This window comes from Chiloscyllium plagiosum, unplaced genomic scaffold (genome assembly GCF_037043375.1).
Source record: "Chiloscyllium plagiosum isolate Xiang-an unplaced genomic scaffold, Cpla_swu_hap1 HiC_scaffold_23, whole genome shotgun sequence".
Classification (NCBI taxonomy): Eukaryota; Metazoa; Chordata; class Chondrichthyes; order Orectolobiformes; family Hemiscylliidae; genus Chiloscyllium; species Chiloscyllium plagiosum.
This window is the reverse complement of record NW_028270161.1, coordinates 61,205,176-61,232,401: the sequence shown is the minus strand read 5'-3', so window position 1 is coordinate 61,232,401 and position 27,226 is coordinate 61,205,176. Positions and strand designations below refer to the sequence as shown.

Sequence of the window (27,226 nt, the reverse complement as noted above, 5' to 3'; positions counted from 1 at the left end):
TCTGACCTATCACCCTCACCTTGACCTCTTTCCACCTATCACATTTCCGACGCCCCTCCCCCAGGTCCCTCCTCCCTACCTTTTATCTTAGCCTGCTGGACAAACTTTCCTCATTCCTGAAGAAGGGCTTATGCCCGAAACGTCGATTCTCCTGTTCCCTGGATGCTGCCTGACCTGCTGCGCTTTTCCAGCAACACATTTTCAGCTCTAAACTATTTCTCTAGCCACATGTTCTTATACTCACTAGCATGTAGCACAGAGAATAATCCTGAGATTACTGCTCTTTAAGAGCTGCTTTTTAATGTTCTTCCTAAATGCCTGAATTGTGCTTTCAGGATGTCATCTGTCTTCTCACGTGTCATTGGTACCATGGTTCCTAATCTGCTGGAACGATATCCTAAATCCACTTGTGTCGTCCTTGATTCTGGCACCTGGAGGCAACACATTATCTTGGAGTCACATATCATAATGCATTCCCTGATTTATGGAATACCCTGTCATTATTGCCTTTCCATTCTCCTTTCTTCTTACCTATAAAGCTGACATGTCCGTGGCACCAAGAACATGTCTTGAATTTGTGGGATTGTGTTCAAATAATGACCGAAATCGGTGATTGACAAAAATAGCTTCCTTTATTCAGCAACTACAATAAACACCAGTTTGAGGTGGCAATAGAATCCCGAAACACAGTTCTTTCAGGAGCCCCTTTATACACAGTTCTTCCATATATTAAAATTCCATTACAGTGGTGTTACATTTTTTATCTGTAGTAAACACAGATTTGAGGGGCTTCTGTCCTGGGAGACAGGGGTTGGGTTAAAACGTTCTTAGTGCTAGCTGTTATTTCTGATGGGATTAAGAGTGTCTATCTGGTCTACTTGCATAATTAAGAGGCGTTAGTCCTTTTGTTCTTTAAGGTAGTAAATGTTAGTAAAAATACTAGTTCTATATGCCCTAAATAAGTTAGAAACTGTACCTGTACTTAATAAAAGAACAAAGGACATTAAACTGATTACCACAGCTGGGTTGTGAGATTTGTTTACCATTTGCCGGGTGAGAGTTTCATTCATTCAAGCTATTTCACTTAAGTGCTGATTTGACAGTTTTTTAAAGAGATAATGGTCCAGTTAAAACATATTTAACAAGTACATACTATTGGGGAAATTGTTTGGTGTCCTGTAATGTATTTGGGTCCAGGAGATGGTTGGTAAAGGCTGATTAATATTATAATGTTTCATGGAGACATGATGGCAGGGCTGGTAATTTTCTATTCGCTACACATATTTAGAGGTAAACCCTGCTTGTAGCAAGAGCTGAGAAGGTGTGGCAAGGTGGCTCAATGGTTAATACTGTGGCCTCACAGCATCAGGAATCTGGGTTCAATTCCAGCCTCTGGCAACTGTCTGTCTGGAGTTTGCATATTCTCCCCGTGTCTGCATGGGTTTCCTCCAGGTGCTCCGCTTTCCTCCTGCAGCCCAAAGATGTGCAGCTTATGTGAATTGGCCAAGCTGAATTGCCCATAGTGTTCAGGGATGTGTATGATAGGCGCATTAGTCCAGGGAAATGTAGCGTAATAGGGTAGGGGAATGGGTCTGGGTGGGATACTCTTTGGAGAGTCGGTGTGGACTTGTTGAGCCAAATGGCCTGTTTCCACACTGTAGGGATTCTATGAAAATGTAGTAATAGGTTTGAAATGGATTGTTTTGATTAGACCAAATTTAAATCAACCCTTTCTATCTTATGATAGTAAAATATACCACAGAACTGCAGTGTTATGGATGTTATCGTAAACAGGTTAGTAAAGGGTTATGAATGAATGAACAGGAACCTGGTATTAATGAATATAGCGAGTTGGTGAGTGAGTTAATAAAGATAACCCGTAACACACTGTCTCTCAACTACACACCTCTGAGGATTCACCTCCTCCAATTTCTAAAGTAAAATACTGATTGATATTACTTGCTTCATTACTTAGATTGCCTGGTACTCACCAATCCCTCTGCTTGTATAATTCTAACCTTCTATATGTACTATCCACATAATCCTCTGTCTCGTGGATGCAAAATAGTGATTCCAGTTGCCCAACTTCCTAAAGCCAGAGTTCAAGCGTATGTAGCTGGTGACACTTCCAAAAGGTGTCTTTCTCTGGGATGCATGGTATGTCCATGCATATTACAGAATGTACATTCCCTTGTTCCAACTGACTTGTCATCCTGTAACTCAGAAAGATATTTGTTACTTTTGAATAAAAATAAAGTTACTACTAAATCTTACTAGTAACTTGTTTTACTTTGGGTTCACTTAATTATACTTCACTTTTGCTTGTGTTCCTTCCTGAAATATAAGGAGGTGTTGCTTTTTTATAAATGGTATCAAAATAAAATATACCAAAACAAATTATACTCACTCCCTATCAATAATTAGATTTTCTGTGACATTAATCTTGGATTTCATACTCAGCCTGTGTTGGCACAGTGTTCAGAATGAAGCTATTTTCTGTGTTCTTCTTAAAATTGTTCCCACTCAGTGCCCTGTTGAGAACCTTAATATTATGCACAAACCTTAATAACATACTATTGTTCCTTTGCTGCTTTATTGCTGTATTGTTTTTGCCTAAGCATGTTCAATTTCAACTGATTATGGTGGTCCATTCATGGGATTTCCATTTACGTCACCCAGCAAAGTGATTTTACTGTTGTTAGTATGGACTTCATCTTGTATTATATCTACTAACTTTATTGAATATTGAAATACTGAGGTTATACTTTGTTTTTATAGAAGGTATTGATTCACAGTCTTGGCAGTAAGAGAAGAGAAACAAAGGAAATATTTATGTTTCAACCCAGTCAAAGTTCAATCATTCCACCCATTTTAAATGGCATAGAGGTATTTGCATTTCACCGCAAATAATAAGAATGACCATAATTACACAATTTCTTATTTTAAAAAATGTAAAACTCATTTGCTTTTGGCCACTCACACCCCTGCACTTTGTTATTTGCCTTTACATTGTTCTCTAGGGTCTTTTATTGTGGTATTTAACTCCAGTACATCAGACTCAACATCTGTGCTCATGTTGTCTCCCAATTAGTTCAAGCTTCACAATTATTCTGTCTCATCTTTAGATATAACATCATCTTTCTGTAAGGACCTAGTCTGATTAAACAGAATGGGAATTGCATTCTTGTTATAGAATTGTCAATCTAAAGTTATCCCAGAACTTTCTGCTTAATAGCTAACAATATTGATTGATTTATTGTCATGTGTACTCAAGTACAATGAAAAGCTTTGTTTGAGAGTAGTGCAGGCAGATCATAGTAAGCAAGGATGTATAAATCAAAAAGACTTAGACAGAGGCAGACAGGTTACATTGCGCTAGGCGAGATCAGTGTTAGCAAGATCAGGAGACTTGAACACAGTAAGGATTGTAGATGCTTGAAGTCAGAGTCAGTAGATGTGAAGCTGGAAAAGATGCTGTCAGACTGCATCTGAGGAACAGGAAAGTCAACATTTCAGGCTGAAACATTGACTTTCCTGCTCCTTGGATGTTGTCTGACCTGCTATGCTTTTCCCGCTTCACATTAGCAAGATCAACATTGTTTGAGGCTGGAGTCCATTCATCAGTTTAATAAAGGCCAGGAATAAGTCTGTTCTTGAACTTGCTGGTGTATGTGTTCATCTTCTGTGTCTTCTGCCTGATGGAAGAGGTTGTAGGAAATCATTATGAGAGTGTGATGGGTCTTTGATAATGTTGGCAGCCTTTCTGTGCCTGCGAGCTGTGTCAGTGGAGTCCATGGATGGAAGGGTGGCTTCTGTGATGGTCTGGGCTGTGCACCACCTTCTGTAATTTCTAATGGTCCTGGGCAGAGCAGTTGACGTACCAGGTCGTTATGCACCCAGACAGAATGCTTTCAGGGGTGCATCTGTAGAAGTTAGTGAGTGTCCTTATGGACATGCCAAATTTCCTTAGCCGCCTGAGGAATGTTGTTGTGCCTTCTTGACTGTTGCATCTACATGGGAAGACCAGGACAGGTTGTTAGTTATCGTCACTCTGAGGAACTTGATGCTCTCCACCCTCTCAACCTCAGTTCTGTTGATGTAGATGGGGGCGTGTTCTTCTCCTTGCTTTCTGAAGTCAATGATCAGTTATTTAGTTTTGCTGATGTTCAGAGAGAGGTTGTTCTCATTGAACCATGTCACTAAACCCTCTATCTTCCATCTGTATTTTGAGTTGTCTTTGTTAGATATCCGGCCTACTAAGGTCAGCAGATTTGGAGATGGCGTTCATTTGGAATTTGGCAATAGAGTCGTGGGTGTACTGGAAGTACAGTATACTTAAATGTACAACATACTTAAACAGTACAGTACAATATACTTAAAAGCCTGAACAAAGAAAATTGACTCTCTATTTCAAATTCTACTTTGATCTTAATAGTAACACAGTTTTCAAATTTTAACAGCATCATCTGATGAGAAATGGTCAGTCTGTATCACAAAGAAGTTTGAAAATTTTCTCATTTGATACAAATAAAACAAGGGTGCGGATGTTTCAAAAAGAAACGGGAGGGAGGTAAAAGATATGATAGAACATAGAACATAGAACATAGAAGAATACAGCGCAGTACAGGCCCTTGGGCCCTCGATGTTGCGCCGATCCAAGCCCACCTAAACTACACTAACCCACTATCCTCCATATACCTATCCAATGCCCTCTTAAATGCCCATAAAGAGGGAGAGTCCACCACTGTTACTGGCAGGGCATTCCATGAACTAACGACTCGCTGAGTGAAGAACCTACCCCTAACATCAGTCCTATATCTACCCCCCCTTAATTTAAAGCTATGCCCCCTTGTAATACCCGACTCAATACGCGGGAAAAGGTTCATACTGTCGACCCTATCTAACCCCCTAATCATCTTGTAGATGAAGTGGCATTGCTAATCAGGGATAGTATCACAGCTGCAGAAAGGGAGGTTGTTGAGGAGGGTTTGTCCACTAATCAGTATGGGTGGAAGTCAGAAACAGGAAAGGAGCAGTCACTTTTACTGGTGGTTTTCTACAGACCCTCCCAAAAGCAACAGAGGAGCAGATTGGGGGGGCAGATTTTGGAAACATGCAGAAGTAACAGGGTTGTTCTCCTGGCTGACTTTAACTTGCCTAATATTGATTGGAACCTCCTTAGTTCAAATTGTTCGGTTGGAGCAGTTTTTGTCAGGTGTGTCCAGGAAGGGTTCCTGACTCAATATGTAGATAGGCAGATGAGAGGGGAGGTCATATTGGATTTGGTGCTTGGAAATGAACTCAGCCAGGTGTCAGATCTCTCAATGGGAGGGCATTTTGGAGATAGTGATCACAACTCCATGACCTTTACTATATTTATGGTGAGGGAGAGGAACAGACAGTATGGGAAAATATTTAATTGGGGGAAGGGGAATTACAATGCTATCAGGTAGAAACTGGGGTGCCTAAATTGGGAACGGATGTTATCAGGAAAATGCACAACAGAAATGTGGAGGTTGTTTAGGGAGCACTTGCTGATAGTGCGACAAACCTATCCAGCACTGAGGCAAGGAAGGGATTGTAGTTTGAAGGAACCTTGGGTAACAAGGGATGTGGAACATTTAGTCAAGAGGAAGAACGAAGTTTACTTAAGGTTGAGGGGACAAGGATCAGACAGGGCTCTTGAGAGTTACAAGGTAGCCCGGGAGGAGCTGAAGAATGGACTTTGGAGAGCTAGAAGGGGGCATGAAAAAGCTTTAGCGAATAGGATTAAGGAAAGCCATAAGGCATTCTACACTTATGTGAGGAACAAGAGGATGGCCAGAGTGAGGGTAGGGCTGATCAGGAATAGTGGAAGGAACTTGTGCCCTCAGTTGGAGGAGGTGGAGAGGTCCTTAATGGATACTTTGCTCCAGTGTTCAGTACCGAGAGCGACCTTAACATTTATGAGGACTGCATGAAATATGCTTGAACAGATCGATGTTCAGAAGGGGGATGATCCTTTGAAAATCATAAGGATAGATAAGTCCTCTGGGCCAGACGAGACATACACAAGGTTACTACAGGAAAAGAGGGAAGAGATTGTTGTGCCTTTGGCAATGATCTTTGTGTCGTCCCTGTCCACTGAAGTAGTGCCAGATGATTGGAGGGTGGCAAATGTTATTCTCTTGATTAAGAAAGAGAATAGGGATAATCCCTAGGAATTAGTGACCAGTCAGTCTTACGTCTGTGATGGGCAAATTCGTGGAGAGGATTCTGAGAGAGAGGATTTATGATTACTTGGAAAGCCATATTTTGATTAGAGATAGTCAGCATGGCTTTGTGAGGGGCAGGTCATGCCTCACAAACCTCATTGAATTCTTTGAGGATGTGACAAAACACATTGATGAAGGTAGAGCAATGGAAGTGGGGTGTGCATGGATTTTAGCAATGCATTTGATAAGGTTCCCCATGGTAGGCTGTTTTAAAAAATTCTCAAGGTCAGGTTCGTAGGAGAGTAGTCTGACACAGAACAAACGACCAAGAGGCGAGACTGCTAGAATAATGGGCATTTTATTCCCCGCAGCGTCGCACAACGGGTCTGGCTTATACTCACTCTACATGTTACAAAAACTGGGAGCCGTCAGTTCTCGTAGAGCGGTTGCCAACAACCCACGCTCGGCGGTTAAACGTAACCCCGGAGCAGACTCACCGAACTGGAGACTTTTCCAGCTGATATACTCTTTTCCAGATATAAACATTCATGTGAACAGCAGAGCAAGGCTAAAAAACACATTCCATTCTGGTTACATACAGATAAGAAGATTCACACGGGACTAAGCAACACCTCCATTCCGGTTAGATTCACACATGTATTGGGACATAATTTTTAACCGTTTCACCACATTCCACTGCTTGGAATTTTACACCACATTCCACTGCTTGGCCCAATACATGTGTTACATTATGATTCACACATGTATTGGGACATAATTTTACAGCACATAGGCTCATTCAAAGTAAGGAGGCATGGGATACAGTAAATTTTGGCTGTCTAGATACAGAATTGGCTGGCTCATAGAAGACAGAGGGTGGTAGTAGATGGAAAGTATTCAGCCTGGAGCTCCGTGACCAGTAGTGTTCAGCAGGGATCTGTTGTCGGACCTCTACTCTTTGTGATTTTTATGAATGACTTGGATGAGGAAGTAGAAGTGTGAGTTAGAAAGTTTGGGGATTACACAACGGTTGGTGGAGTGGTGGGTAGAGAGGAGGGCTGTTGTAGGTTGCAACAGGACATTGACAGGGTGCAGAACTGGGCTGAGAAATGGCAGATGGAGTTCAACCTGGTTCATTTTGAAGTGATTCATTTTGAAAAGTTGAATTTGAATACAGATTACAGGGTTAAAAGCAGGATTCTTGGCAGTGTGGAGGAACAGAGGGATCTTGGGATCCAGGACCATAGATCTCTCAAAGTTGCCATCCATGTTGATAGGGATGTTAAGAACGCATATGGTGTGTTGTTTACATTAGCAGGTGGATTGAGTTTAAGAGCCGTGAGGTTTTGCTGCAGCTCTATAAATCCCTGGTTAGATCACACTTGGAATACTGTGTTCAGTTCTGGTCGCCTCATCATAAGAAGGATGTGGAAGCTTTAGAGAGGTGCAGAGGAGATTTACCAGGACGCTACCTGGACTGGAGGTTTTTCTCTTATGAGGTAAGGTTGAGGGAGTGAAGGCTCATTGGAGTGAAGAAGGATGAGAGGTGACTTGATAGAGGTGTACAAGATGATGAGAGGCTTAGATAGAGTGGATAGCCAGAGAATTTTCCCAGGGCAGATATGGGGGCATAATGTTAAGGTGATTGGAGGAAGGTTTTAGGGAGATGTCAGAGGTAGGTTCTTTACGCAGAGAGTGGTGAATGTGTGGAATGCACTGCCAGCAGTGTGAGTAGAGTCAGATATGTTTGGGACATTTAAACGAATCTTGGATAAGCATACAGATAGTAAAATGAAAGGTATATAGCTTAGTTTGATCTTAGAGTCAGTTAAAAGGTTGGCACATCATCGAGCTGAAGGGCCTGTACTGTACTGTTCTATGTTCTATTGTGGGATTGGTATTTAGTGGAGAACAAACTGTTTTCAGTAAAACAGATCCCACCAATAAAATGTTACCTGCTGGAAATATCATTCAGTCATAGGCATGTTTATTTAGTTTTGAAAATTTTCCTTCTGCAGTTTCTGCCTCCTTATATGATTTTGAAAAGTATCATTCTGCAGAAATCTGATTTGCTTCTCACAAATATGTGACCAAAGAGCTAAATGGAAATTTAAATTATCTTTGGTAAGGCCCTGGGGAATGTTGCTGAACAAAGAGGCCTTGGAGCAGGTTCATATCTCCTTTTAAGTGGAGTTGCAGGTAGATAGGATAGTGAAGAAGGTGTTTGGTATGCCTTCCTTTATTAGTCAGAGCATTGGGTATAGGAGTTTGAGGTCATCTTGCGGCTGTACAGGATACTGGTTAGGCCACTTTTGGAATACTGCATTCAGTTCAGGTGTCCTTGCTATAGGAAGGATGTTGTGAAACTTGAAAGGGTTCAAAAAAGATTTACAAGGATGTTGCTTGGGTTAGAGGGTCTGAGCAATAGCGAAAGGCTGAACAGGCTGGGGCTATTCTCTCTCGAGTGTCAGAGGCTGGTGGATGTCCTTTTGGAGTTTATAAAATCATGAGGGGCATGCTAGGGTGAATAGCCAAGGTCTTTTCCCTAGGGTAGAAGAGTCCAAAATCAGAGAGTGTAGATTTCAAGTGAGAGGGGAAATATTAAAAGATACTCAAAGAGCAACGTCTGCACACGGAGGGTGGTGGTGTGTATGGAATAAGCTACCGGGGAAGTGGTGGAGGTGGGTACAATAACAACATTTAAAAGGCAACTCGAAAGGTACATGAATAGGGAGAAGGGTTTAAAGGGATATGGACCAAATGCTGGCAAATGGGACGAGATTAATTTAGGATATCTGGTCGGCATGAAAGTGTTGGACTGAAGGATCTGTTTCCATGCTGTCCATCTCTATGGTGGCTCAGTGGTTAGCACTGCTGCCTCACAGCTCCAGGGGCCCGGGTTCAATTCCCGCCTCCCAGTGTCTGCGTGGGTTACCTCCGGGTGCTCCGGTTTCCTCCCACAGTCCCAAGATGTGCAGGTTAGGTGAATTGGCCATGCTAAATTGCCCGTGGTAGTAGATGCATTCATCAGGGGTGAATGTAGGGGAATGGGACTGGTTAGGTTGCTCTTCGGAGGGTCGGTGTGGCCTTGTTGGTCCGAAGGTCCTGTTTCCACACTGTAGGGAATCTAATCTAATCTAATCTAATCTATGACCCAATGTGGGAGAGTCCATTGTAATATCTGTATCAACCAGTCACTATTTGAAAACCTACTTGCTTCACTTTAACCTTTCCAAATCTTTTCAAAATGAATCCATCACTGTGGCCAGGCTGATTTAGATTAGATTACTTAGTGTGGAAACAGGCCCTTTGGCCCAACAAGTCCACACCGACCCTCTGAAGAGCAACCCACCCAGACCCATTCCTCTACATTTACCCCTTCACCTAACACTACGGGCAATTTAGCATGGCCAATTCACCTAACCTGCACATCTTTGGACTGTGGGAGGAAACTGAAGCACCCGGAGGAAACCCACGCAGACACGGGGAGAATGTGCAAACTACACACAGTTTCCCGAGGCGGGAATTGAACCCAGGTCTCTGACGCAGTGAGGCAGCAATGCTAACCACTGTGCCGCCCACTGCTGGTTGAATCTTCACTGGTACCTCAAAATAGACTCTGTTCTCCCCAACTATCTAATTTCCTTTATTATGCCTTTCTTGTTAATTTGTTCTCAAGTTTTGACAACCACCGAACCATGAGGACTCCATTTAATTCTGTTTTGAGACAACTCTATAGCCCTTATTTCATTTATAAGCAACTGAATTTTCACCCTCGACTTGCATTTTTATTTCTGTCGGGAACACCACGATGTGGTCTTCCTTTTGCACTGTTTGAGAATTCCTCTCTAGCATATATTTCATTTTCTGACTTTGGACTGACAACCTATGCTTTTTTACTCTCCATTCCTCACTTTTGGCCCTCATCCTGAAAATGCAGCCAATATTTAAACTTGACACTGGCTTTTCTTGTACTTTCATTTTTGTCACATTACTCTAGATTTTTTAAGAATAATAGTCATCCAGGTAACCATTCTGGGATGTTTGCCTTTAGATGTCATAGTTCTGACCTGGCCAGGTGTTAGATTTGAAGGTACATGAGCTCTTTGGTGATAATGACAACAATTCAGTTATGTTTACTTTAGCGATGGAAAGGGATAGGTATATACGGCAGGGCAAGAGTTACTGCTGAGGGAAAGGCAATTATGATGCGATTAGGCAAGATTTAGGATGCACGGGATGGGGAAGGAAACTGCAGGTGATGGGCACAATTGAAATGTGGAGCTTATTTGAGAAACAGCTACTGCATGCCCTTGATAAGTATGTACCTGTCGGGCAGGGAGGAAGTAGTCGAGTGAGGGAGCCATGGTTTACTAAAGAAGTTGAATATTTCTTCAAGAGGAAGAAGGCGTTTTATGTTAGGATGAGATATGAAGGTTTAGTTAGGACGCTCGAGAGTTCTAAGTTAGCTAGGAAAGACAAAAAGAGAGCTAAGAAGGGGACATGAGAAGTCGTTGGCAGATAGGATCAAGGAAAGCCCTAAAGCTTTCTATAGGTATGTCAGGAATAAAAGAATGACTAGGGAAATATTAGGACCAATCAAGGACAGGAGTGAGAAGTTGTGTGTGGAGTCAAAGGAGATAGGGAAAGTGCAAAATGAATTTTTTTTTGTCGGTATACACACTGGAAAAAGACAATGTTGTCGAGTAGACTAGACGGAATTGAGGTTCACAAGGAGGAGGTGTTAGCGATTCTGGAAGTTTGAAAATAGATAAGTCCGCTGGGCCGGATGGGATTGATCCTAGAAATCTCTGGGAAGCCAGGGAGGAAATTGCAGAGCCTTTGGCTTTGATCTCTATGTCGTCATTGTCGACAGGATTAATGCCAGAAGACTGGAGGATAGCAAATGTTGTTCCCTTGTTCAAAAGGGGGAGTAGAGACAGCCCTGGTAATTATAGTCCAGTGAGCCTTACTTCAGTTGTGGGTAAAGTGTTGGAAAAGATTTTGAGATAGGATTTATAATCATCTAGAAAGGAATACATTGATTAGGGATAGTCAACATCATTTTGTGAAGAGTAGGTCGTGCCTCACAAGCCTTATTGAGTTCTTTGATTAAGCTACGGCACGTGGGCGGCACGGTGGCACAGTGGTTAGCACTGCTGCCTCACAGCGCCAGAGACCCGGGTTCAATTCCCGCCTCAGGCGACTGTGTGGAGTCTGCACGTTCTCCCCATGTCTGCGTGGGTTTCCTCCGGGTGCTCCGGTTTCCTCCCACAGTCCAAAGATGTGCAGGTCAGGTGAATTGGCCATGCTAAATTGCCCGTAGTGTTAGGTAAGGGGTAAATGTAGGGGTATGTGTGGGTTGCGCTTCGGCGGGTCGGTGTGGACTTGTTGGGCCGAAGGGCCTGTTTCCACACTGTAAAGTAATCTAATCTAATCTAATCTAATCTAATCTAAAAATCACACAACACCAGGTTATAGTCCAACAGGTTTAATTGGAAGCACTAGCTTTCGGAGCGCTGCTCCTTCATCAGGTGGTTGTGGAGTATAAGATTGTAAGACACAGAACTTATAGCAAAAATTTATAGTATGATGTAACTGAAATTATACATTGAAAAATACCTTGATTGATTATTTGTTAAGTTTCTCATCTGTTAAAATAATCATGTTAGTTTCACTTCTTTCATATGTAAATCGCAAAACTTTTTTTAAAATACTTATATTCTTAAGAGAACTTTAACAATTGGTGTCAGCCCAGACAATGTATTGGGTAATACTTTGGGTAATACAAGGTAAACTTGCTCTACTTGGGTCTGTTTAAAATGATAAAGCAAGATGAGTGTTAGCTATATTTGCATTCTTGGTGGAATAGATTTGAGGGGCTGAATGGTCTCTTTCTGTTTCTATAGTGGGCATGGGGATAAAACTGTAGGGCCAAGGATGGTTTAGAATGAAATTTATTTCTGCAATGTTGACTATATTTTTAAATATATTTCAGGTCCTGCTGGAACAACAAAAGATACGTAAGTACTAGTTTTGTTATTAATCTTGAATTAGTGTACAGATATTACTTTACCATAAATGGGTGACATTGCAAATTAACATTTTTGTTTCCTAAAGTAACACACAAAATGCGTTAAGGTTGATAAACATGGAGGTGTCCAATTCAGGCTGTGAAACACATGCTTTGCACACAGGTAATAAATATGAAATTACATGTAAACCTCAGCTGATACATGAATGGGCAGCGAGCAAAGGGACACAGACCCCTAGAAAATAAGTGACAGGTTTAGATAGAGGATCTGGATCGGCACAGGCTTGGAGGGCTGAAGAGCCTGTTCGTGTGCTGTAATTTTCTTTGTTCGTTGTTCTTTGATCCATTTGATACAAGAGAGAATTTTTATGTAGCAATTATGAGGATCTCTACTGAGCCTGATAACTGAAATTTTAAATTTCCCTTGAAAAGTTATTAGCTGAAAGAAGAACATACAACATGATTTTATTTTTTTAAAAGTTTCACTGTGACAAATGCAAAAAAATGACTAACAACACTTTTCGTAGGTAGCTCATGCTTTAAACAAGCAAACAGAATTTAACTCCATCTATTTTTAATGACAATCAAAAACTCCAGTTTGTTTGCAATATTTTCACTTCTTTGTCTATTCTGAAAATTCCATACATTCCATTTTATTTCATGTACATTGCTTGTTTGAAAAAAGTCATTTACCATTTTTATCACATATATAAGAAACACGAAAAGTTTGCTATACCATGAAATCTAACTTCATTTAAAATAAGTATTAAAACAATTCCAGTGTAATTAGAATAATCAATGAGTCCAACCTGAGTACATATTCTTGTCTACTCATCAGCTTCTGTCAAACATCCTTATTGAAAAGGACACAAAAAGTTCAGAATCTGACATTGTCAACAGCTGAAGAATTTTAGCCTTTTCCTACAGTAAACCTGACACAAGATGTTCATTTGTGATGATGCTGTGCTTTTGACAAAAGCGCATTTCATCAAGGATAATTGGCTCAACAAATACCTTTCATGTCCGGTTTAATTTTGTTTTCATTCATTCGTGGGATGAAGGTGTCGCTGGCTAGTCCAGCATTTATTGCCTATCCCTAATTGCCCAGAGGGCAGTTTGGAGTCAACCACATTGCTGTGGACCTGGAGTTGCATGTAGGCCAAACCAGGTAAGGATAGCAGTTTCCTTCCCTAAAGAACATTAGAGAACTAGATGGGTTTTTCCAATAATCGATTCGTGATCATCTTTAGACTCTTCATTGCAGATTTTTAAAAATTCAATTCAAATTCCACCAGCCACTGGCAGGATTTGAACCCAGTCCCCAGGACATTTACCTGGTTCTCTGGATTAACAATTCAGCTATATCCTCTCTCTCACACACACACTCTCCCTCTCTCTCACACACACACCACCAAGCCATATCCTAATGATCTTCGTATCCATAAAAATTCTGTTTTCCTAAGACAGCCACACATTCAAGACTTTTAAATAGGATGTCAATCTCTTAAGATCCTGCAACAAATTCAAAATGATTGGAGGCTCCCAAGGACTTTGCTTTCTTTTATTTGCCTTTCCCCAATATCATTTTCCACAGTATGCATTTTCCTAGACATTTCTCCCTCGAGCTCCGGCTAGGTGAACCCTTCAACCCTGCTTTAAATTCTCTCAAACTTACTCTTCAAACTGAGTACAAACTCCCATCGTATTCTGCTTGGTAAATATTAGGGTTGCAATGTGCCAGCTCGACAGACATTCTTTTCTGTGTTCTCCTCCTCCCAGTTGGCTGCAGACTCTACAAGATCAAATACAACCTCTTCTGTCTGTGATATTCCTGTATGCGAAACCTGTAGCCTGACCTCAGCAAACCAGCTTCATTGTAAGGCACACTTCAACGTGTTGCATTAATCTTTTTCTAAATTTAAAGATGTAATGATCTAGCATAGTCTATAAATTTTACAATTATAACAACAAGGTAATATGCAAGTTGAAGCAGTATCATTTTTATTTCAGCAATATCACCATAATTTGTGTTGAATAACATTACAGATTATCATGTCCGGCCCCACCCGATCATTCATCCACATTGATGTACTTTCAACAAGTGTTCTGTCTACCCGTTTTTTCCACAGCATTTCAGCTGACATCTTGAAAATTATTTTTGAAAGATGAAGAATTATACTCAACATCCCAGCCGAAAAGGGAATTACAGCAAGAAATGGCAGAGCTGAGATAGTGTTAATGACACGCCTCAGTGAAAAGATGGAAATTGGAGAACATCTTGTGAAAATAAATTGTAGATATCACACAAAAACAGGATTATTTCCATTTTAATATTCGTATAATGTTTTGATTTGCAAATTTTTAATTTTTTGCTACATTCTTTGGAGCTAAACCGCATCCTTGTTGTGCTCTTGAGAAAAAGGTATAGTCATGTGATCTTTTGACTGCTAAAACACCCATGTGCTTTTTCTAAAAAAACTTTGTCAGGAAAAGGAGAAATGCATTGTTGCTAGTCATCCATTTATCAAAGAAGAAGTTAGTCTTCTGTGAAAAGCAAACTGTTTATTTGCTTTTCACAGTTCAATACAAGCTCCAGTCTGCGCTCTCACATTCTTGATACCTTACCTTACTGGAAGAAAATGAGCCTTTAAGTATGTGCTCCAATGATTGTCAGTCACACTTTTATTTCCAGAACATGTCCTAGTACATTCTTAAAGAAACTTGCCAAATTACAACATTGCCTTGAAGTCAGTGTGGCTGATGGCAGGCTGAGGAAAAGGACTGATAGTAAGGTCATAGAACAGTACAGCACAGAACAGGCACTTTGACCCATGATATTACGCCAACGTTTATCCTACTCGAAGATCAAACTAACCTACATACCCTTCATTTTACTATCATCCATGTGCTTATCCAAGAGTCGTTTAAATGTCCCTAATCTATCTGACGCTACTACCACTACTGGTGGTGAATTCCAAGCACTCACCGCTGTGTAAAGAACCAACCTTTGACATCTCCCCAAAAACCTTCCTTCAATCACTTTAAAATTATGTCCACTTGTGATAGCTATTTCTGCCCTGGGGAAAAGTCTCTGACTATTCACGCCATCTATGCCTTTCATCATCTTGTACACCTCTATCAAGTTGCGTTTCACCCTTCTTTGCTCCAGTGAGAAATGCCTTGGCCCACTCAATCTTTCTTCATAAGACATGCCCTCCAATCCAGGCAGCATCCTGACAAATCTCCTCTGCACTTCCTAAAGTGTGGTGACCAGAGCTGACCACAAATTTCAAGTGTGGTCTAACCAGAGCTCTATAGAGCTGTAGCATAACCTCGCGGCTCTTAAACTCAATGAAAGCCAATACACCATATGCCTTTTAACAACCCTGTCAACTTGGGTGGCAACTTTGAGGGATCTATCGACATGGACCCCCAAGATCCCTCTGTTCCTCCACACTGCAACGAATCCTGCCTTTAGCACTGTATTCTGCATTCAAATTTGACCTTTCAAAGTGACTGACTTCACACTTCATCAGGTTGAACTCCATCTGCCACATCTCAGCCCAGTTCTGCATCCTGTCAATGTCCCATTGCAATCTGCAACAGCCCTCTACACTATCCACAACTCCACCAACCTTTTTGTCACTGGCAAACTTACTAACCCACCCTTCCACTTCCTCATCCAAGTCATTTATAAAAATTACAAAGAGCAGAGGGCCTAGAACCGATCTCTGCAGACACCACTGGTCACCGAGCTCCAAGATGAATAATTTCTATCTACCACCACGCTCTGTCTTCTATGGGCCAGCGAAGTCTATAGCCAGACAGCCACATTTCACTGTATCCCATGCCTCCTCACTTTCTGAATGGACCTACCACGGGGAATCTTATCAAATGCCTTGCTGAAATCCATGTACACCACATCCACTGCTCTACTTTCATCAGTGTGTTTTGTCACATCCTCAAAGAATTCAGTAAGGTTTGTGAGGCATGACCTGCCCTTCTCAAAGCCATGCTGACTATCTTTACTTGGAAAACCATAGTTTAACTAATCATAATTCTGTCTGTCAGAATTCTCCCAAATACTTTGCCCACCACTGATGTAAGACTGACTGGTCTGCAATTCTCAGAATCATCCCTTTTCCCTTTCTTGAACAAAGGGATAACATTTGCCACCCTCCAATCATCTGGCACTACTTCAGTGGACAGTGAAGACACAAAGATCCTCACCAACAGCGCAGCAATCTCTTCTCTCACTTCCTATAGTAACATGGGGATAGCCCGTCTGGCTCAGGAGATTTATCTGTCGTTATGTTTTTCAAAAGTTTCAGCACATCCTCCTTCTTAACATCAACCTGTTCTAGCGTATCTGTCTGTTTCAGGCTATCCTCCGAAACATCAAGGTCCCTCTCAGTAGTGAATTCTTAAGCAAGGTTTTCATTAACATGCAGGACAGGTCGAACAAATGGACGTACTGGTGATAAATCACTAGTGATTGCATATGTTCATTTGGTGTCACATCTTTTGAACTTTAGAATTAGAATCCCTGCAGTGTGGAAACAGGCTCCTCGGCTCAACAAGTCCATACCGACCCTCCGAAGAGTAACCCACCCAAACCCATTCCCCTGTCTAATGCACCTAACACTATGGCCAATTTACCTCACCTGCACATATTTGGATTGTGGGAGGAATCCGGAGCACCCGGAGGAAACCCACGCAGACACGGGGAGAATGTGCAAACTCCACAAGGATAGTCGCCCAAGGCTGGAATCAAACCCAGGTCCCTGGCGCTGTGAGGCAGCAGTGGTAACCATTGGGCCGCCATCTAATGTGAACCCCTAAATCCTCAAAGTCTGTCATCAATGTTCCCATCTTGTTACAAGATCAGTATGATCTACTAGCAGACATGTTTTGGATCAAAGAATGGAAAACGCAGGCAGTCATATTTCTTAAGAATGGCCTTCCACTGATTGGTCAGTTTTGAACTACCACAGTGAGAGTTATCTTTACTAGACAAGCAGAGCCTCTGTGCAGCCAACCTCCTCCACTGTGGTCTCCGTACAAATCTCCGTACATATATATGTGTTGAAAGTATGCAGCAATATGAGGCAAAATAATGGACAAATTACTTTAAAGTCAGCAAATGAAGTGATTGGTTGGCTTCAGGAATTTGTATTCTCCAAATAATTTTTAAGAGCCAAGATCAGTGAGGAAATTTGGTCTCCTTTTAGTTGGACTGCTTAAAATTTGCAGTGTTTTGGCCAGCCATTTCTCAAATTGCCTTGAAGTGTTTTATCTGCTGAAGGTGTTAAACGAATGGAAATTACTATTGCTGTAAGATCATAATAGTTCTGTCTCCAACAATTTGGTCTTTACAATCTTATTGCATTACAAACTTGGCCAAGTATGTAATATCGACTTCACTTTCTTAAGAACCTGTTTAAATTTTACTTTTGTATAAAATGTAATAAATGGATAACAATTACAATTTTATAATGTTCTGTTGGCCAACACATGACACCAAAGGCACATTTACATTGGGACATATTATTCAAAGTAATAATCTTGTATGGCGATTTGATGGACTTAACCTTGGAACTGAAATTGTACTCATTGGCTTTGCGGTAAACAAATGTTATATCAACAATGTTATAGAAAGTCCTTTAGTAAATATTACGCATATTGCTTTAAATAGCTGGATTAATATGTGACCTTGTGTTATTGATTTCAGTTACAATACAGTTTTCACAAAAGTCATATTTGAAATAATTTGAGGGCACAAATTTCTGTTGCAGAGTGGCTAAGCTGAAGTTTCATCTGCCTCATATCTTGATAATAGGGTTATTTTTAATGTTGTGGGTAGTGTTAATGCCGCAGCCTGAATGGGGAGGTTGTAGGCTACTCCAGGTGGAGCGAATAGAGGGCTAGAAAAGTTCTACATGATAGAACTCACTGTGCTGAAATAGCAGTTCGTCTCTGCTGTTTGAAAGCAGTTTTGTAACTGTGATAGAGGTGTTTTACAAGTTTCCTGGAATCTCGTCCTTTTAGTTTCAAACTTAGCTTGCAGAGATTCATTTGCTGTTCTTTATAGAGAGAACAGTAGAACGTGAAATCTGTTGTCAGAATGGTTGAAACAGGTGACATTCAAAGACAGGGAGGAATGGTCTTGACAGATCATTTTGTGGTTTTAATTGAGACAAGCAGGCATTGTTGCAGATTTTGTTTTAACAATAAAACAGAAATTTGTTAAATAAATGAAAGGAAGTTAACATAGAATAAACCAATCCAATTACTTGTAACAAAAATTCAAAGGTTTTAAACACAATAAAAGTATAATCCCATTCATCCCAAAAACCCTTTACAAAGTTTAAAATAAAATCCCTTATTAAGTACCCAACCGCAACCCTTGTACAACACTTGCACTAGTATTCCTTTTTCCTTACACCTTAATAGATTTAGGTAACTATGCTTCAACTCCTAGACTGGAACCTCTAATAGCTGATTTCTGGAATTATAGAACATTACAACATAGTACATTTCTTTCGATCCTTGATGTTGCGTCAATCTGTGGAACCAATCTGAAGCCCATTTACCCTACACTATTCCATTTTCATCCATATGTTTATCCAATGACCATTTAAATATCCTTAAAGTTGGGTGTCTACTACTGATGCAGACAATGCATTCCACACCCTTGCTACCTCTGACATCTGTCCTATATCTATCACCCCTCAAGTTAAAGCTATGTCCCCTCGTGCTAGCCATCACTATCTGAGGAAAAAAGCTCTCACTGTCCACCCTATGATTATCTTACATGTCTCAAATAAATCACCTCTCAACCTTATTCTCTCTAATGAAAACAGCCTCAAATCCTTCAGCCTTTTCTCATAAGACCTTCCCTTCATACCAGGCAGCATCCTAGTAAATGTCCTCTGAACCCTTTCCAAAGCTTCCATATCCTTCCTATAATGTAGTGACCAGAACTGTATGCAATACTCCACGTGGAGCTGCACCAGAATTTTGTACAGCTGCAGCATGACCTTGTGGCTCCAAAACTTAATCCCTCTACCAGTACACTCTGTATGCTGTCTTAACAACCCTATCGACCTGGGAGGTCAACATTCAGAGATCTGTGTACATGGACACCGAGAATTCTCTGCTCATCTACACGACCAAGAATCTTACCAGTACCCTTTATTCCTGTTGCTCCTTCCAAACTGAATCACCTCATATTTTTCCACAATAAACTCCATTTCCCACCTCTCAGCACAGCTCAGCAGCTTATCTATGTCCCTGTGTAACCTGCAACATCCTTCAGCACTATCCACAACTCCATTGACCTTATTGTCATCTGCAAATTTACTAACCCATCCTTATATGCCCTCATCTAAGTCATTTATAAAAATGACAACAACAGTGGACCCAAACCAGATCCTTGTGATACACCACTTTAACTGAACTCCAGGATGAACATTTCCCATCAACCACCACCCTCTGTCTTCTTTCTGCTAGCCAATTTCTGATCCAAACTGCTAAATCACCCACAATCCCATGCCTCCATAGTTTCTGCAATAGCCTACCGTGGGGAGCGTTATCAAATGCCTTACTGAAATCCATATACACCACAGCAACCGCTTTACCCTCATCTATCTATTTGGTCACCTTCCTAAAGAACTCAATAAGATTTATGAGCCACGACCTATCCTTCACAAAACCGTGTTGAAGATCTCTAATCAACGTATTCCTCTCTAGATGATTATAAATCCTGTCTCTTTAATTGAGCCCTATTGTGCCCATCCCCTGCAGTTTCCTTCTGCATCCTGTGCGTCCTAAATCTTGCCTAATTACATCATAATTGCCTTTCCCCCAGCAATGACTCTTGCCCTGTGTTATCCCTTTCCATCGCCAAAGTAAACATAACCAAATTGTGGTCACTATCACCAAAGTGCTCACCTACCTCCAAATCTAACACCTGGCCTGGTTCATTACCCAGTACCAAATCTAATATGGCCTCACCCCTGTTGGCTTGTCTGTGTACTGTGTTAGGTCATCATATGCCTGAACTTAAAGGTTAGTTTAAGGGTTTTATCCCAACATTTCTGGTCTGGGACCATCATGAACGTCTTTACTCTGATGTAATCTAGTTTCATCATATACCTTTCCTCTTGAGTGAACTTCTTTATACTTGCATTTCCATGCAAGGTCTTCATAGAACTGCCACAAAGTAAAACTGGACAAAAGTTTCTCTCTCTAAGCTATGGGTATTTCCCAAGCTTGAAAAAGTATAGAAAATCCTATAAGTCCTTAAAGCACAATGGAGGAGAAAGTGAGGTCTGCAGATGCTGGAGATCAGAGCCGCAAATGTGTTGCTGGAATAGCGCAGCATCCAGGGAACAGGAGAATCGACGTTTCGGGCATAAGCCCTTCTTCAGGAATGAGCCCTTCTTTCCTCATTCCTGAAGAAGGGCTTATGCCCGAAACGTCGATTCTCCTGTTCCCTGGATGCTGCCTGGCCTGCTGCGCTGTTCCAGCAACACATTTTCGGCTTAAAGCACAATGGTCAACCTAACCAAACAGTAAATCAACATAAGGTAAACAAGAACACTTTAGGCTGACAAAATTCTTTCTCAAACTGTTTTACAGGAAATCACCATGGCTGCACAATAATTACTAACATTCAAGCACAAAGAAATTTTTGTTATTAACCCCAAATTCAAAACCAAAATATATATATTACCAATATATATATAAGACACAATTTATATCACAGTGGAGAGAAAACATTTGTTTGGGAAAAGACTTTTGTGACGTATAAGCAACAGCATAGTCCAAGTGGAACAAATGGCCTGTTTTCATGCTGAGAGTTCTATATAATTTACTGTTACCTGTGATGATTCCAGCTGATGTTAATACTGGGCAAGTTACCTCCCAGATTGCAATCTGGTTTACTAAATCCTAATTTATATTAATCAAAAGAACAGACTCTAGAGGTTACAAGTGTACTTTAAAAAGAAATCAAAAACTAGACAAAAGATTGGAATGATTTAATTACAAACGTCGGAAAAGTATTCATAGTCATTTTATCCTTTGTACCCCAGCAAAGTTCTTAAAAACACCCAAAACTTCAAATAAAGAGTTACCACCATTTCCATGCTAAGGTTCCTTACTCAGACTCCGGATGCAACAGCTGCAATCTCTTTCCTTTCAACATATTTCTGTGCAGCTGCGAGATGGTTTTTCTCACTCTCCTCGAGACACACAAAACAAGCTGCAAGCTCAATACACTGTAACTTTAACTTCAGAGCAAACCTATGAGTTCCCTAAACTGTTTTCAACAATTCTTCACTCCCTGGGGCACAAACAGTTGGATTGGCAGACTTTATGAATTATTCTATATGTCTGTGCCACTGGACACCTGCTGCTCGGCAGGTTTTATTTCAATCTTGAATTGTAAAACCTCATCTCCACTTCAAGTGGTAAAACTTCATTAAAATGCATATAAACAACAAGACCTCAACTTTATGACACCACTCACAAATCAACTGTACAAATGAAATTTAAAAAGTCCACCTCTTTCCCCAACCTCTCCCTTTCATGCATAAAATACAAAAATAAAGGTTAGACTGAAAAGTTACACATTCGATACAAGTCTCCTTTTATAAAGGCAGGCTTAGGATGAAGCTGCAAGAGGTAAATGTAACAAATGTGTTCTTGAAGCACAACAGCATCCGACCAAGCCCAGTATATCATGGTGTAAGGGTTGACAGACTGGATTTGTTGCAAAAATGATTGATCTTGAGGACATAAACATAAGGTCATAGATTTAAAATTATTGGTTAAAGATCCATCAAGAAAATCATTCTCACTTAGTTGTCCAAACCTGGAATGCTCCATCTGTCACGGTGGTGAAAGCTGAATCAATAATTTTAGATTAAAAAATGGGTCTGCGTGGGTTGCTCTTGGGAGGATCGGTGTGGACTTGTTGGGCCGAAGGGCCTGTTTCCACGCTGTAGAGAATCTAATCTAGTAAACAGTTGGACAGGTATATAAACACTAGACTCCCAGACTCTAAGGAACAACTACCCAACTATCCTACTGTCATTTCCAGCATGTGGCCCATAGCCTTGTATACCTTGACATCACAAGTGCATATCAAGATACTTAAATGTTATGAGGTTTTCTGCCTCTACCACCGTCCCTTAAACTTAGAGTCATAGAGAGGGAAACAGGCCCTTCGACCCAACAAGTCCACTCTGGCACTCTGAAGAGCAACCCCAGACCCATTCCCCTACACCTAACACGCTGGGCAATTTAGCATGGCCAATTCGCCTAACCTGCACATTTTTGGACTGTGGGATGTGTGGCAGCAGTGCTAACCACTGTGCCAACGTGCTTTTCTAGTTATGGACAAACAGCAGGAATGTGGGACTAATATGACTGCTATTTGAAAATGTCAGGAATGGTCCTATTCTGTGTTGTAAGTTATTCTTCTGATGTCTAGTTTTTGTTCTCCTTCATGATTTTTTCAAATAAAGCATAACTTTTGTTCCACTTAACTTAATTTGGGAGCTTACTTGCATTGTTTGTTGGTCTGTTTCAATGCTTGCAATGAAACTAAATACTTGTAAGTTGACAGTGTCTTTCTGTTTCGTAACCCTATCCTGCTAAGCCAGGTATTCATGTTTCAGTGCCATTACATCATCAGTTTTGCTGCCACAGTAGTTACTGGGTAGAATTAAAAATTGTGCAACGTTGTGCCGGTACTGATTCTTTAAAAGACCAATTGGTCCCACTTGCCTGCCTTCTTTCAGTAGCTTAATTTTTGCTTTTCAGTTTCCTTTAGAAAGTTATCTTCTACTATTCTTTCAGATCTGCATTCCAGATCACAACACTTCACTGTGTACTTTTATGTCCTTTATGCCCCCCTGGATATTTTGCCAATCAAATTGGTTCTCTAGTTACTGATCCTCCTGTCACTGACAAAAGTTTCTGACTGCTTACTGTACCAAAAGCTTTCTTTCATTTAAGCATCTCTATTAAATCTCCTCTTAATCTTCTCCACTGTAAGGAAAGCAATTCCAGTTTCTGAAATCCTGTAACTGAAATTCTGATTTGATTTGATATCTTTCTTTGACTAAACAGCATATGAAAAGTTAGTGCATTTGATAAATGGTACATTTTACAGATTTTACATTTTCAAAATTCCCCCATCCCAACAATGAGAGATCGTCTGTCCAATTACCTGCCCTGACCTGTCAGGCTCAGTCTGCCTGACTATCCACCCCCTTCTCACCTATCCATGTTTACCATGAAGGCCATTGTGCTCAATTATACCTGCCAAAATTCAGATGAATTACAGATTTTAAAAAAACCCAAGACAAAAATCACAAATACAGGAAGTAATGAGAAAAACAATAAAACAAGCTGTCAACCACACAAAATTGAGCTGACTGTAAGACAATTAACATTGATGTTATTTTTACTTTAATTTCATAGAATGATACTATATAGACTTAAAGTCCATCAGCGATAAAGCTTGTTCTGCTGCTTTGAATGAGCTCACTCCCCTACTTGTACTTCATAATCCTGCAGGTTTTCATTTTCAAGTTTTAATTTAGTTCTCATTTATGTAGTATCTCCTTCCATGATTCTTGCAGATTAGAGCTTAAAAATGTGTTGCTGGAAAAGCGCAGCAGGTCAGGCAGCATCAAAGGAGAAGGAGAATCGACGTTTTGGGCATAAGCAGATTAGAACAGTTTACCGAGTAAAATGTATTTTGAATCATCCAGAAAGAATTATAATTTATTGAAGTCTTTTTGTAGCGAGTATATTTTTGTTTAAAGTGTGTACTGATTGATGACTGTTAGGGTTGCCCAAGCAACACAAAATGGCTGACAACTGCCCTGACAAGTTCTGCAGAATATGGCAGACAGTAGTTAGGGTGTGGGAAAATACATACTTAATGTAGTCTCATGAAGTAGAACCATAACAGTTCTGTAATAAATGAGATAAAATGTGCAGCTAAAATTGCTTACGTGGATAAGAACATTTCACACTGATTAAGTGATTCAAGAGAAACAACTCATTAATCTGTTACAATATTAAGAGTAGATTTTAGTAAGGTCCTTCAGATAATCATAGACTTTGAGTCCGAAGCAGTAATAGATCCATTTATGAACCAAAAACCATCAAAATCATTAGAGGAAAAGATTCAAAGTAGTTTCAGGTGGTAGAACTGGGCCCCTTATCGTTACATGGAGGACAGTGCCTATCAGGCATTGGAATGTAGGCTGAATGAATACATTTGAGATGCAACTTGTTAGTTAAAGAATTCTCGCGTGAGATGTAACCACATGGCCTTGAAGAACTTATGAAAAACCAACATTATTTTATAGTCCCTGTAGTGGGAAAATTTTAAAAGTTCCTTATCTAATTCATTCGCAGCTAAACACAGTGCAGCTGGCATGACTAAAGATACATGCTATGGTGTATATATCTATGTATGTTATGGTGTCAGAAAAGGACAGGAAAATGTTAAAAAAAGAGAGAATCTACTTGTATTAGGGTAGAGTGCATTTGACACAACCCTGAGTAGTGTGTCTCAAGTGCCTTTCCCTGCATGATACCGGTGATCGCTTGAATAAGCTGCCATGTGCCGAAACTCTGCTGTCTCCTGAAATTTATTCCCATTTGGATCACTCCTACAATGACTTTGCTAGATGATTTGGAGGAGTTACTGAGCCTGACAGATGACAGAGCTGTATTATCATACAGATGTTGACAGGTGTGCTTTTTCCTAGTTTTGAGTCTTCTGACAAATCCCTCCAGGTTCATAATGTGGGGTAAGTAAACTACTCCCAAGCTATTGTCATAACACTAGAAAGGGTATCTAGTTTGAGAAGCTTTGTCACATTCCTCCATATGTTATAACAGGGACTACTCTTTTTTAAAAATATACTTCCTCTCCAAGGTTGTTAATTGAGGTATTGTGCTATCAGCTAAATTAATATACTGAGTAGAAATGCACATTTAGTGATACAGTCAGTTCAGTATGTGGATCTAGTAGGAGTAACTTAGGTCTTTCACACTACTTTCAAAGAATTGTATTCATATTAAAGGCATTATTTGATTTTTTTAAAGATACTGTAAGCAGCAAAAGGAAAACAAAAGTTAAACAAGTCTTAATTCAAGGATTTAGCTGTGAAAGATTTACACAAATAAACAATTACAGGTTGTTCTGCTATAACATGCATTTTGTTCGCGCAAATTGGCTACAGCACAATTGACAGATTGTGAACATTGATTGGATAACATGAACTTTCTACTGAATGGGCATAGTAATTAGCGATCTTCTACAGCAGGATTTTTGCAGCTTGAGGTTGCAGAGGACACAACTATCACATAGCAGTACGACCTATAGAACAAAGCTAATGATTGATTTAATAATTCAAGCAATCTCAAAGTCCAATGTTTAACACTCATCAATAAACAATCAAAACAAACCTGTATCAGTATTCAGGAAATATTTTGAGGTGAATCGACAGTACTTATGGAATCAGCAAAGTGACAAGAGAGTGGACATAGATTTGGGTGTTGATAGAAACTTTCAGAGTCTTACCAAAGCAACAAGGATTTAGGGAATGGCATGGGAATTTATGGGGAGTTCTCACACTGTGAACCTGTTCTGCCACTCAGTGAGATCATATGTGTTCCACCACCTATCTCCATATGCTAAATCCTTTGTTCCAGATCTCTGAATACTTTTGGATAACAGAATGATCAATCTCCGTTTTAAAATTAACAATTGATCAAACATTCAATTGCTGTTTGTAGAAGAAAGTTCCAAACTTTTTTCCATCCTGTGTATCTGAGAATGTTTCTTAACTTCACTGCTGAAAGTCTAGCTCTAATTTTTAGACTGATCCCTTGTCTTCAACAACTTAACCAGCACAAATACTTTCACATCATCCACTAAACCTTAATATCTTGAAAATCTTGATCAAATCATCCTTTAATTTTTTTAAGTTTCAGATAATAAAACCTTGGTTTATTTAATCTCTTTTCATACTTCTCCAAAGGAGATGATAGCCTAGTGGTATTATCACTGGACTATTAATCCAGATGAAAGTGAGGACTGGAGATCAGAGCTGAAAATGTGCTGCTGGAAAAGCGCAGCAGGTCAGGCAGCATCCAAGGAGCAGGGGAATCAACGTTTCGGGCATGAGCCCTTCTTCAGGAATGAGCTCATTCCTGAAGAAGGGCTCATGCCCGAAACGTCGATTCTCCAGCTCCTTGGATGCTGCCTGACCTGCGCTTTTCCAGCAGTATTAATCCAGAGACCCATGTAATGTTTTGGGATCCTGAGTTCAAATCCCACCATGGTAGATAGGGGAGTTTAAATTCAATAAAATATCTGAAATTAAGACTCTAATGATGACAGTGAAACTAATGTCCTTTTAGAGAAGGAAATCCACCATAGTCACCTGATCTGGTCTACATGTGACTCCAGACCCACAGCAATATGGCTGACTCTCAACTGCCCTCTGGGCAATTAGGGATGGGCAATAAATGCTGGCCTGGCCACCAATGCCCTCATCCGGTGAATTAATAAAGAAAAATGTGGAGTCTTAGAGTCCAAATTAAATACTGGAAAATCCAAATTGCACTCCTTCAAGGCCGGCACATTTTTTCATAAGGTATGGTGACCAGATTTGCTCTCAGTTTTCCAGTTGTGCTTGAACCAGGGTTTTGTATAGCTATACCATATGTTACAATTATGAGGTTATATGTGGATTGTTGGAATTGTAACTTTAAATTTAGGGTAAGTGAAGGTGATTATATAACCTGTTCTGCAATTTGTGTGACGTGCGTTCGAGGTGACTTCATTGTCAAAGATCAAAGGAAAGGTTAGAAAGTTTTGCTGACGGAAAAGTGCAAGGCATTTATGTTATGGCAGTAGTCTCTGCATTTACAATGCATAGACTGGTTTTGGTGGGAG

At 40.4% G+C, this 27,226-nt stretch overlaps 1 protein-coding gene across 1 annotated transcript in view; it reads left to right on the top strand.

Moving 5' to 3' along the window:
- Positions 1-27,226, top strand: part of LOC148145908 (uncharacterized) — a 77,267-nt gene that overhangs the window by 14,482 nt on the left and 35,559 nt on the right. Inside the window, exon 2 of the mRNA XM_087999750.1 lies at positions 12,193-12,217. Within this exon, the coding sequence (XP_087855876.1) occupies positions 12,193-12,217 (25 nt within the window). The remainder of the gene's footprint in view (positions 1-12,192; positions 12,218-27,226) is intronic.